This window comes from Neophocaena asiaeorientalis, unplaced genomic scaffold (assembly GCF_003031525.2).
Source record: "Neophocaena asiaeorientalis asiaeorientalis breed wild unplaced genomic scaffold, Neophocaena_asiaeorientalis_V1.1 scaffold230, whole genome shotgun sequence".
NCBI classification, from domain to species: domain Eukaryota; kingdom Metazoa; phylum Chordata; class Mammalia; order Artiodactyla; family Phocoenidae; genus Neophocaena; species Neophocaena asiaeorientalis.
The window spans coordinates 1,860,578-1,873,805 of NW_020175186.1; the positions used below are offsets into that span (position 1 = coordinate 1,860,578).

General features: G+C 47.8%; 1 protein-coding gene across 2 annotated transcripts in view; it reads left to right on the forward strand.

Moving 5' to 3' along the window:
• Window positions 1-13,228, forward strand: part of NAV2 (neuron navigator 2) — a 274,074-nt gene that overhangs the window by 118,888 nt on the left and 141,958 nt on the right. For both annotated transcript variants that reach the window (XM_024764609.1, XM_024764610.1), the window contains exon 9: window positions 221-610. In XM_024764609.1, coding sequence (XP_024620377.1) covers window positions 221-610 — 390 coding nt within the window. The remainder of the gene's footprint in view (window positions 1-220; window positions 611-13,228) is intronic.

Sequence of the window (13,228 nt, forward strand, 5' to 3'; positions counted from 1 at the left end):
GGCAGGCGGACTCTCAACCATTGCGCCACCAGGGAAGCCCGGCAGATGGATTCTTAACCACTGCACCACCAGGGAAGCCCAGTACCTTATTTTTTGATCCTCTTTTGTATATGGGAAGTATTTCATAATTCTAAAAAAAAAAAAAAATGAAAGAGAATGTGAACTGCAAAGACTACTAGGCATATTGGGGTCTAAACCAAAGCCGGTTTTATGTTTTTAGCACATTGGAAACCACGTTTGACACCAATGTCACCACGGAGATCAGCGGACGCGGTATCCTCAGCTTGACGGGCAGGCCCACCCCCCTGTCCTGGAGGCTCGGCCAGTCCAGCCCTCGGCTGCAGGCGGGAGACGCCCCCTCGATGGGCAACGGGTACCCGCCCCGAGCCAACGCCAGCCGCTTCATCAACACCGAGTCGGGCCGCTACATGTACTCTGCCCCCCTGCGGAGGCAGCTGGCCTCCAGGGGCAGCAGCGTCTGCCACGGGGACGTCTCGGACAAGGCAGGAGATGAGATGGACTTGGAGAGCATCAGCATGGACGCCCCCGGCTACATGAGCGACGGGGACGTTCTGAGCAAGAACGTGCGGGCGGACGACATCACGAGCGGGTGAGTACCTGGGCCGCCTCTCTTTTCACGGAGGAGGGGAGGCGTGGCCCCTGCCTTCTCTTCTGCGGGACTTATTGAAGTTCTCTGGGGGAGAGCAAACTGCCTTCCTCACGTCCTGTTCATTTTTTTTTTTTTTGCCGTACACGGGCCTCTCACTGCTGTGGCCTCTCCCGTTGCGGAGCACAGGCTCCGGACGCGCAGGCTTAGGGGCCATGGCTCACGGGCCCAGCCGCTCCGCGGCATGTGGGATCTTCCCGGACCAGGGCACGAACCCGCGTCCCCTGCATCGGCAGGCAGACGCTCAACCACTGCGCCACCAGGGAAGCCTGTCCTGTTCATTTTGAAGGCTGTGTGCCCTGGAGGGGAGCCTTCTGGGCCAAGAGACGCAGGACTTGGGCCGCAGTCCGGGCTTGGTAGTAACTCGCCGGGCAATTCCAGCCAGGCTCCACCGGCAGCCAGAGTGACACTTGACAACAAACCATGTTGTGTCAGTCCTTTAAACCAAACCTTATGCTTAGGATCGAATCCAGACTCCTGAGCCTGGCCTACCTGGCCTGCAGGATCTGGCCCTTACCTGCCTCTTAGAACTCATTGTCCTGTACTCCCCCTTGCTTCTGCCGCTGCAGCTGGTAATTCTTTCCCTCAGTCTCATCAAGCTCTTTCCTGCCTCAGGGCCTTTGCACCGTTTCTCTGCCTCGGTTCTGTTGCCCAGATCTATTCCCCTGGTTCCTTCTGGCTGCTCGGCTGGCATCTCTTTGGAGGGGCCCTCCTTGACCCTTCAACTTGAAGTCCTTTATGTGACCTGCCCCAGGCCTAGTTTCCATCACCGTGTCTTAGGCTCATTTGGAAGCTTATCGCTGTTTAAAATTATCCTGAGGATGGGTTTATATTTTATCGTTTCCCCGCCTGTTCCTGCTTACAACAACAAGCGCCATCATGCAGGGACTTGTCTGGCTTGCTCACCACTGAATCCTCAGTGCCTTGTACATGTGGGAGCTTATAAATGTTGCTGAATTGGTGAGCACGTGGCTCGATGGGTGAAGGAGACCCAACCTCCCTGTAACATGCGAAGTTGAGGCGAGTGATGAGATGATGTCTGAGCTGGGCCGTGACCACGTGTGGCCCAAGGCTTGGCTTCTTGTTTTTGCCACACTTCCAGATCACTGTGGAAGCTGAACGAGCCTCCGTTTGCTCCACTTTCTGTGAGTTCTTCATCTGTTAACCCGGCTTGCCCAGAAGCCCTTCAGGACCTTCCCCACCCCCGTCTAACATCCTAATAGGTAAAATTACAGGTAAAAAAATTAGGCATGCTGATCACGCCACTCATTTTCCTGAATGTAATGATCGAGAACCCCATGGGTGAGTCAATGTTTTCATAATTTTAACGATAGCTCATTATCCTACGATGTGCCAAGCACTGTGCCGGGTGCTTTATGTATATGTTATCTTCTTCTGTCCTCACAGCAGTCCTTTGATAGGTGATGTCATAATCCCCATCTTCTGGAGGAGTAAACTGAGGCTCAGGAAGGTTAAATAACTTGCCCAAGTAGTTAAGAAGCAGAGCCCAGGGCTAGTTCCTTAACCACCGAACTGCCCCATCGTGCCCAGCATTGGATTGCTGTGTTGAAATAGCACAGCTACTTGAGTTTATTTTAAAATTGTTTTGCTTAGTTCTACTAGAACTGTTCTTTCATTTAATTAGAAGCTCAGACATAGAGAGCTGCTTTGGCTTTTTTGCCTGTTACTTTTAGAACCATCCCATAGTGAAACCTTCAAAGACAGGAGCCACCAGACCCTTACGGAGTAACGCGTTTCTGCTATTATCCAAATGGCTGGGAAAGTTAATGGCCTGATAAATCAAATGGTCCAGCTAACTTAGAGCATCATTTTGTGTCTCTAGTTTTACATGAACATGGAAACAGTAACATATACCTGTTACTAAAATTACATGTAATTTAATCTTTTATTATTCTTTAGAAGACCGTTGGTATTCAGCAGGGCCTCAAGGTTATCATTATCACTTCCCACTGTGATATACTACCAAAATACTTCGGGATTATTTTGAGGTTTTCATATTTTTTTAAGCAAGTTTATTCTCTTGTCAGGTCAGTCTCGTAATAAATGAAGATGTATTTATTTTTATGTACTACTGACAGTTTCCACAAGGTGGAGATATTGAAACACCGTAAACTGAACCTTAGTGATGTGACAGTGAGACATTCCTAGTTTCTTCAGCTCTTCAAACCAAAGCCTTTACCCCTGCTAAAAGGCACAGATGTTCACATTTCACTCTCTGCTTTGGGAAGCTTACATTTTTAGCAAGTGTAGATAAAAGTGTGGAAATGTAAGCAAACACCCAATTACTGAAATTGGAGAACTCTGGTCTGTTTCCAACTCCCCCCCCCCAGCCCCACCAATTCCTTTTAATGTAGAAATTTACCTACACGATGAGGAGAGGCAGCCAAGATGGCATTGAGCACTCCTTCTAGTTGTGACATTCTAGAGTGCTAGTTTAGCATGACTCCACACTGGAAATACACGCGAGTTTCTGCTTTGAGGCCAAGGTATAGGTTTGCCTGTATGTGCAGAGTTCAGGGCACGCCGTTTAATATCCTCTGTACTCAATTCTTTTTCCTTTTATAAACATGACAAGGTTGTAGATATTGAATGACTGGTCATTTAGTCTGTACTTCAGAATCTGCCCAATAAGTCATATTGCTGAGGCAGTTGGTGTAGTGGAAAGAAAACAGACAGATACCGGACAAGCTTGAATCCCGTTCTGCCACTCGCAAACTCTGTAACATTAAGCACGTCATTTAACTTCCCAAAGCCTCAAAGCACTACAGTTAATTTGGTTTTTTACCTTCTACAATTAGATTTCTCTTTGAGGTTGTATCTAATTAATGGCAAGTATCTGATAAAGACACACAGTTTTCAGACAGGGTTTAGGTGTCTTATCAACCTCAAAGGTCCCGGCGCTTGGAAACAATGAAACGATTACAGTTTTCATCCAGACGTTTGTTTGGCCTAGTGGAAACAGCCTCGATGTATGAGTAATGTATAAATCAGTATTGAGGCTCTTTGAGGAAAGTTCTCGTAAGAGTTTACAGCAAGTTTAGTTAGCAAGACTGAGGTGGAAGTAAATTCTAGTTTCTGAAAACGTATGGCCTTTGTTTTTAAAATGACAGTGGACCTCAGCTTGGTAGAACAGCTGTTTTTTGATGTCTCCGGCACATTGTCTCCTTTGGATATGACTGCACGTGCACCTGTGTGTATCATTCAGTTCTCCCTGAGGTAGGGCTGAAGTTACTTGATTTCCTTGGAGTTTAGCTAAGGAACTAATGGCACACGCCTTTGGTCTGTGTGTGTGTGTATTTATTAAACCCTTCTATCGCATTTAGTATGTGCCAGGCGTGTCTAAGTACTGTGCAAGAAATCGTCTGACCTCGCCACTTCATTTTATTAGATTGATAAATTGGGCTTCGGCTGTGGTTAGTGGAAAAGGAATTAAAGAAACAGACGAAGATGTCTCTTACCAAGTTTTGATCTGTGAAGCCAATCCGTCTACTCATCTAAAAATTCAGGGTGCCATATGGTATAGAGTGAAATTAAAGGGACAGACTTAGTGTCCATATGTTCGGAAAGATTTTTTTTTTTTCTTTTCAAAGGAGTCAGTGAGTTGTATAATGTTCCAAAGTATGAATATACCTCCCTTCCTGGAAAAGAAAAAAATGACCGTTCAAATTTAACGTTAGAAGTTTCTCCGAGAGCCATTGATGGCTTCCCATTGCCTGTGGGAATAGATCTCAACTTCTTAACTGAACAAGGGAGGCTGTTTATGGTCTTTCCCTCAGCTGCCCTCCCGCCTCCACCCTGTCCACATCCCTCCTCACACACCCCAGCTCCCCAGTGCCCTAGGCTACATGCCTTTTGCTACCAAAGGCTGTTTCCTGCATTTGCAAAGCTTTGTGCCACGGGACCTGCCTCTTTCTCCCTGGAATTTCTTTCCCCTCAAGCTTATCTGACTGATTTAAAAAAGCAAAACAAAACAAAAAAAAACCCAAACAAGCAAACAAAAAAAACACCTCCTCTGTGATGCCTTCCTGGACACCCCCAGTCAGTTAACTCTGTCTGGTGTGTTTCTGGTGGTCTTGGTTCACACCCAACCTTATGTGTGAACCTTTCGCTTTGCATGGGAAGTGTTCGATAGGGAGCTGGATGGTATTGAGGAAAGAATATGGTCTTAAAAGGCAAGCAGATTTGAGATTTAATCTTGGCTCTGCCAAATGAACTGGAGCAAGTTTTTAACCTTTGGGAATTAGAGATAGAACTTGAAAAACACCCGGCAGAGTCTGGGATGCACAAGAAACATGCACAATGTGTGCGTGTGCGCGTGTGCGTGCGTGTGCGTGTGCGCGTGCGCGTGTGTGTGTGTGTGTGTGTGCCTTTCCTCCACCAAACATGGAGCTCCCAGAAGGCAGATAGTGCCCATTATTTGTCTAAACTGAGACTAGCATAAGTAGGAATTTAATAAATATTTTGTGAATGGTCTGTCCTTCATGCCAACCCTCATGGGACCCTGGGCTTGTATAACTTGCTACCACCAGCTGTGAAAGTCAGTGATTCTATTTACAGAACACTTGGAGAAAATCAATTTAGCCTCTGGTCTTTTTTTTTTTTTTTGGTGTGATGCATAGCTCCATCTAGTGGCAAATATAGGGTGTGATGCTGTGGTTTTGATTGCTTTTGACTCAGAGTCAAAGTCTTACATTGGTTTAAGACTCAGGGCTGTTGTTATTCAAGGCTGAGAGAATGGAGATTGTAGCAGTTGGATCATCTTTCAGATGTGGCCTGACCAGAAGTCTAGTGCAAGAGAGAACGTGGGGTTGTGAGCAAGCTGGTCTTCAGAGTTGGCTTTTTGATGGCTAAATTCTTCCCTGTTAGGTGTCAGGGATTACTCAACAGATACCACATGTGCCTGCTGGGAAACTTCATCCCTCAGAAGTTGAGGAACCCATCCCTGCTGAATTACTTGTAGCTCCATAAATATGTCATGGCATGTCTTAGCTCAGGCTGCTATAACAAAATACCGTAGACTGCGTGGCTTAAACAACAGACATTTATTTCTCATGGTTTTGGAGGCAGAAAGTCCATGATCAAGGTACCAGCATGGTTGGGTTCTGGTGAGAGCCCCCTTGCTGGCTTGCTGTGTCCTCCCAGTGCAGAGAGAAGCAGGTCTGGAGTGTCTTCCTCTTCTTCTAAGGGCACTAATCCCATTATGGGGCCCCACCCTGTGACTCATCAAACCCAGTTACCTCCCAGAGGCCCCACCTCCTAATACCATCACATCGGTGGCTGGGGGTTCACCATAGGAATTGGCAGGTGTGAGAGAAGCACAAACATTTAACCATAACAGAGTGTTTCAGGCTTCCGTGTATCGTTTGCATGTACAGCACCCTGTGTTGCCTTTCCCATCATTGCCTGCCAGGTCACCTCCTTGAGTAAGCCTTCCCTGATCCTATCCAAACAGAGGTGGTGATTCTTTCTTCTGGCCTCTCATGGTACTTGATGTATTTGTAATAGCACCGATAGCACTGCATCGGAGTCATTACAAATATATATGTGTGTGTAAAAGCAAACAAAGCGTCCATACACACTGTTTTCTTCGATTGTTTCAGTGCATTCTTTATGAGGGGAGAGAGAGCCCATACCTGTTGCCAGCTCTTAAAGGTCAAAGACCAGTCTGTCTTAGATGCTCCCCTATCTTCATGGCTGGCACAGTGCCTGTTCCATAGTAAGTGGCCAATACATATTCGTTGACTGAACGCTGCAGCTGACTTTCAGCGAAGCAAGACCAGTCACATGCCTCTGAACGAAGATGTGCCTCAAATTGAGGCTGCTTGAGCTTGATGCCCCGCCTATGTGATCTTCCTTTCCTCGGCCCTGTCCTGTACACCAGTTATTCCAGACCTGTGACTCCCTCTAGCCCAGTGAGCTGGACATTGACAGTGCACGTAAAAGAGACAGAGGACCAGGGCCACACACCATGGGAGTGGTGGGTGGAGGTAGAGGTGCCCTGTTTCTCTCTTCTTTCCTCCAGTGACCATCATGGGACAAATGAGGGAAGCATTTCTCAAGTCAGCGCAGAACACAGCAGGCAGCACCGTGAGTCCACAAGGCGGTAGTGATAGCACGAAAGGCTCTTTCTTACCTGGTGAATGTTTCTCATGGTCTTCCCAGGCCAGATCTGAAACAACCTTGACAGGCTGTTGTTCCTGGCAAACTGATAGGAGAGGAAGCCAAAATACTCCTTTCGGCCAAAATGCAGCCAAGATAAATGATTTTAGGCAAGGCTGTCCTGAAAGGCACAGTCATGGCAGGGTCCAGCCGGGTGTGGTGGGCATCTCTGGGATTTGAAAAAGATGGGCGCTTGTTTCTCCAGGTTGATCCCCCTGAAATGATCTTGGCTTGTGAGGCTCTTGGAAGGCTTGGGAATTCCCGGTTTCCCGTCGGCCACTGGGCGGGTCTCAGGGATGTTTGGAAGGTGGAACCATCATGGAAAGGTAGAGACTCAGCTCTCTAGGCAGACAGATCTTTAGGGCCTTGGGCAAACCACTTGTCCCTAATGCACTGTGTTCCTCTTACACACACACACACACACACACACACACACACTTTCAAAAATACAGTGGTACTCCAGCATGAAACCACAGGTCCAGGGTAACCCAGTAGTTTTGTGGTGGGGCTGAACCAGGTCCCAGTTTATCAGCCTTTCCATTCCTCTCTGCTTCCCTTGGTGTTTCCTCACATACCCTGGTGATTCATACATATCTTAGCGGGGTATGAATTCACAGACACTAGAAATAGTTCACCCTGTCTCATATTTTCCTTGGTGTTAAATATCGCAGGGAAACCCCATGACCTGCGTTTCCCTCAGCAGCTCTCTGGGTGGAGTGTGAGTGAGCACAGGGGGTCGGGCAGGGGGCAGGATTCATTTCCCCGAGTGTCGCTGAACAAGTGCCGGCTTCCCCCCACACGGCTGTGATGTCATCTGACATGGGCGGTTCAGCTGATTGATGGCTCTGGTTACCAGTATCGGTTGTCCCCAGTGGCTGGGACAGCATCACTCGTACACGTCTTCTTCCCTGCATCGCAGGCTCCCTTGATTTACTGAGTTTGGGAAATCGCTCAGCCCTTATCGGCAGCTGGGCAGGCGGTTTTATCAGAGGAGAAAGAACAGTTGAGCTAACGGCATGCTGAAAGCAGAGAAATTCTCCAGCCTCCCCAAGCCTGCTCGCGCCACTCACTGTTGGTGAGTTAGCCTGAGCAGGCAGAGAGCAGGATCCCGGAAAGGTTTCCTGGAGAACAGCCCCCTGGAGAAATGAAGTGTGGTCCAGCTTTGACATGGGCAGCCCAGACCGTTACTCGTAATAGCAAATGTTGGCTTAGTAATTTGTGGGGAAGAGAGAAAAAAAAGGGGCGTCTTGTCTTCTCAGGAAACGGGGCTTAGGCCCTGACTTCTTGGGAGTTTTCCAAGCTTGCTTCGAGATTTGAATCTCTTCCAACTCCACCCCACCCACAGCATCTTCAGGGAAAGAAGGGGAGAAGGGAACTAAAGTGAGTGCTTTGGGAGAAGAAGACCATACCTCAGACCCTTCTGAAGTGGCCCCTGAAGGGGATGCTCACTGCCTGCTCACCCATCCTCAGTGACATCCTCCAACACACAGGCTGTCCTGGAGTGGGAGACTGGAAACCCTTCCTTTGGCCTGCCTTCTCGGGAGGCTCCAGGCAAAAGGCAGTAAAATTCCATTTAAAAAGTGTTTACTGGGCTTCCCTGGTGGCGCAGTGGTTGAGAGTCCGCCTGCCGAATTGTGTACTGGAGACTGTGCTAAACACAGTAAGACCAAAGGAAATTAACAAGCCCCAAGAGCCCGAGGTCCTGACAGCACAAGGACGCTCACAGAACGGGGAGGTAATAGGTCAGTGTAAGAGGAGGGAGCTCCAGAGACGGTAGGAAGCAGTGCCTTCTGTGGGGACAACGGCGGGGAGATAAAGGGCCTACTGTGAGGTGGGGGCATGGGAAGTCCAATCTGGCTGCCCTGCTCTGGGCTGTGTGTCCTGGAGCACGTTCCCTGTGCCCATCTCAGAGCTGCTGTGTGGCTTCCGTGAGCTCACGCCTGTGAGCTTGGCCCAGAGCCTGGCTGCATGGACAGAGCACTCAGCACTACCACAGTATCCACCACCGGCAGCGGCTACAGCATCTTCAGGACCTGTGAGCTGGGCCTTGAAGGAGAAACAAGAGGCCTAGGTCAAGAGCAAGGGCATGAAGACGTGCGGGTGTGCGGCATATAGTTTTATAAGAATGGTGCCTGGGCTGGGTTGGATGGAGATTCAAGACGGGAGCGGGGGAGCTCAGGTCAGCTCTCAGAGTCCAGGGAGGGGTGACACAGCTCCGGGTAAAGCCGAGGCCCCGGGAACGGGCACACGGAGTTAGAGAGACTCCTTACATTAAACTCCGCCTGACCTGAGGCCCGTTGGACAAGGGGCGTGGAGGCACCAGAGAGTCAAGGCCAACTCCCAGGCTCCGGCCTGTGCCGATACTGGCTGGGAATAGTTGACGTCTGTCCTCGGCACCACCCACTGCCCTTAGATTGTCTCAGGTCTCCGGGCCACCCCCGGACCAGGGCTGCCTGGCTGTTCCAGCAGAGTACGTGGCAGCCTCTGGAGCGTAATCCCCAGGGCTTTAGGAAAACCCCAGTCCCACAGCCTCCCAATTCTTGCCCTGGAGAAGCACCGGGCCCAGTAGGGGAGGCTGCCCTGTGCCCAACACCTAATTCTAACGCAAGGCAGGTGGTGATAAACGTTCCCATTGAGAGGCAAAATGTGGGCTCGGGGTGTTGGTCTGACCATAACACAGACCCCTGAGGGAGCCTTTTCTGTTCTCACTTTCTTCTTCTGGGAAGCAGGCTTCCCTCATCTGCAAATGAGAATAATAAAGCCTGGAGCTGCAGTGACTGATTGAATGAGGTGACACGTGCACGCTGCTGCTGGCCCTTCCAAACCCTCCTCACAATAACGATGCTGCTGCCGGGATTAAATGGGATATGACGTACATATAGTGCCTAGTTCAGAGCCTGGTGCGGGGTAAAAGTACTCACTATATGTCATTCCCTCCTACCCTTGCTTGTTCCCAAACCCTAGGGAGACTCTCCTTATAGTGAGCGGGGTTTGAAATGAGGCTGTAACTGACGTTCACGTGGGAAATAAGAATCCCCCTAAACGCTGCAGCCTGCATCCACTGCGCTGGGGTAGAGAAACCTGCCGCAATGAATCATGTTTAGCAAGGCTGTCCTTCCTCTGCTTCGCACCATCTGGACCATCTGCTCTCTTGTTGGAACAGACTTCCTGCCCTTCACAGGGCTCTTCATTGGTAGCCATCATCAACAGAACACACAGCCGCTTTGGCCTGCCTCAGATCAGCCCCAGGTGTTCAACCAAGGGAAATTCTGCCTTAGGTCCATTAATCCACGCTGCAGAGAGACTCTGCATTTGAAGTACTGAAAATCAACAAATATTTAACAAGTGTCTTCTCTGTCCCAGGCTTTGCTCTGGGGTATCTGATTGACCAGATTTGTTCTCAGGCTGACCATTTGGTACCCCTTCTTTTGGGATCTCACTTTTGATCCTTATAGGTCCTCATCAGGAGGGACCGTGAGCTCACTCACATTTACCAAAGGGTGCTTACATATCCAGGAAGGGCATATTCCAACTCTGTAGCTCTTGATGGATGACAGAGAATAGGGGCTAACATGTATCACACACCTTCTGTGTGCCAGGTACCTTACATAGCCCTTAAACTTTATAGGATATTTTCATTTTACTGATAAGAAAAATGAAGACCCAAGAGGGTAATCGTTTACTTCATTGTTTTTTAAGCCCATGGAGGAGAGAAAAAAGATGGCTGCTATTCTGCTATGTCTTTCCCTTTGTGTGCAGGAATTTCAGTGTGATCTTGGTGCCTTTGTTGCTTTTCTCTAGCTGGGTATTTTCTGCTTCTCTCCGGACACCCTCTCTCATAGAGTCTGCAGGCTCCTTTTTCACTACTGAGTGCTTTGCAAATGTCCCTTGAATGAAGAGAACTATGTCACAGGTAGACCTGAAGGTCCTCTATTTTTCCTATTAAGCCTTTGCATAGCTCTCATATAGAAAACCCAGTCATATTTATCTTTTTCTTAAGCATATAGATCACTGACAACACCCTTTCCAGCTCTTTTTCAAGGGCCAGCAGCTACAGAGTGGTTCAACAGATTTATGATAGCAAGGTTGGAGGATACCAAGTTCGAGTTGAGGTGAAGATGAAAAGAAACATTTGGATGAGGTTGGGAGTATTCTGGCCCTGAGACAGTAAGCCCATGTTGAAAGACTCAAAAAAAATTAAAAAAAATAAAAATAATAATAATAGACCATATGTGCCTGTACTCAGATCAGGATAAGAAATTTAAGTTTTGTTGGCAACTCATGATCCTCTCATTATGCTGCTCTGGAGCCGTGGTGTGATGGAGGAAACTTTAGACTCGTGGTCAGAAGACCTGACTTCATATTCCTTGCTTGCCAGCTGTGGACCTTGGCAAATTTGCTTCCTTTTCTGAGCGTGTTTCCCACCTGTTGAGTGGTAGCCTGCCTCTTAGGTGTTTAGTGAGAAAGAAAGGAGATAGTGTTTCTAAAGTGTTTGGCACATATAGAATGGTTGTTCCTTTTGGGCTTTTTGGAATTATGCATCTATTTGCCTTCCTACTCTTTTATCCTACTTAGAACATTATTATGATGATATAATGCTGTTTCTTACTCTTGAGCACAATAGCTAGATATCTGCTAACTGGGTCAGAGTCCATCTGTGTATTAGGGTTCTCCAGAGGAAGATAGGATGTTGCATCTCAAGTCCAAACACAGCATGGAAGCAGAATTTCCTCTTCCCTGGGAACATCTGTCTTTTTTCCTCTTTCGGCCTTCAACTGATTAGATGCGGCCCACCCATATTCTGGAGAGCAATCTGCTTTACTCAAAGTTTACTGATTTAAATGTCAATCGCCTCTAAAAAGTACCTTCACAGCAGTATCTAGGCTAATGTTTGCCCAAGTGTCTAGGTCTCACAGCCTAGCCAAGTTGACACATAAAATTAACCATTAGTCTGCCAGCAGACCTTGTTGTATGATCAGTAGAAATGAGTCATCTGGGCCAGGAGGCAGCTTACCTGTGGTCTAGAAACAAAGAACAACACAGCTTGTAGAAACATCTGTGAGGGCTCAAGGCTAGTGCAACCCCACCTGATATGACAACAAATCCTGATTCTGTGCATGCCTTGGAAAATCATCACATCCCTTCCAGAATCCCCAGGTCCTAATAAAAAATCTCCTGAGAAATGGAGGTTTTAACCTTTCCTCTTAATCTTGAAATAACTACAGAGTTAAACAGATACCCTGGCATGATACCTCTGGAGTGCTGATGATTTTTGAGACCCCAAAGTGAAATAAGAGTCAAAGGAGAGGCCCATGACTGTCTCCAGGATCTTCCAGCTATAAATCAAGCCCACATTCACCTCTTGATCTTGGGACAAGAGGGAGATGGGGGTCTGTGTTTCTCTCTGCTGCATCGTTGGAGTCCATGTCCCAGTTCCCAGAGCTTTGTGCTTGTAATCACCCGGTCATCTGTTTTGAAATGAGAAATTTCACATACTTGAGCAGTGAAGTTTAAAGGGTGAAGTCAGCTCAATTTGTTAGAAACATGGGACAGAATAATGTGGTCTTGGCTCCGCTGAGATGGGAAAAGACCACAGAGAAGTCGACCAACAGTGCCTGCTAGCGCGTGTCTTTTTGCCTGTCCTGCAGTAGCGGTGCTGTAATTCACAACAGCTAAGTTGCTTCGGGGTCTCTGTCATGTGCTGGGCACTCTGTTGACCTCGTGACATGCATTGTCTCACTTACTGTTTACATCAGTTCTTTGAGATAAAGGCTGTTTTTCGTCCTTTTTTATGATTGAGGAGACCAAGCTCAGAGAGGTTAAGTTACTTGAATGGGTCACACAGGTGGTAATGTTACCGAGTCCAGGCTTGTACTGCTCATGACATGACAGGCCAATCAATTGAGAGAGGAGTTGTTGGGGCAAGGAATAGTGACTCTGTTTGCAAAGCCAGCAGATGGAAAAGATGGCAGACTAGTGTCCCAAAGAGCCATCGCACCCAAATTAGAATTCGGGCTTCATTTATACTAAAAGGGAGGGAGTGTGGTTGGTCCTTGCAAACTTCTTGGTGTCAGAATCCTTTGTTCTTGCAGCTGCCCATGTAGGTCAGGTCACGATGTTCCTGTAAACCTCCAATAAGACAAATGTTATGCTCTGTTCTGCAACTTTTTATCTCTATATGAATGGAAAAGTGTTATACCTTTAAAGGTCAGAGCCTTGAGAACTATCCTGTATACTTCAGGCAATCGGCAACATTCTTAACTTGTAGCAAAAACAGTAGAACACCAAGTAAAAGAAACAGATCCAATATGGAGTCTGATTTGTTCTTCCCTATTACAGTAACAGCTGGAACCAAGTGTTTAACTGGGCTGGAATCCGAGC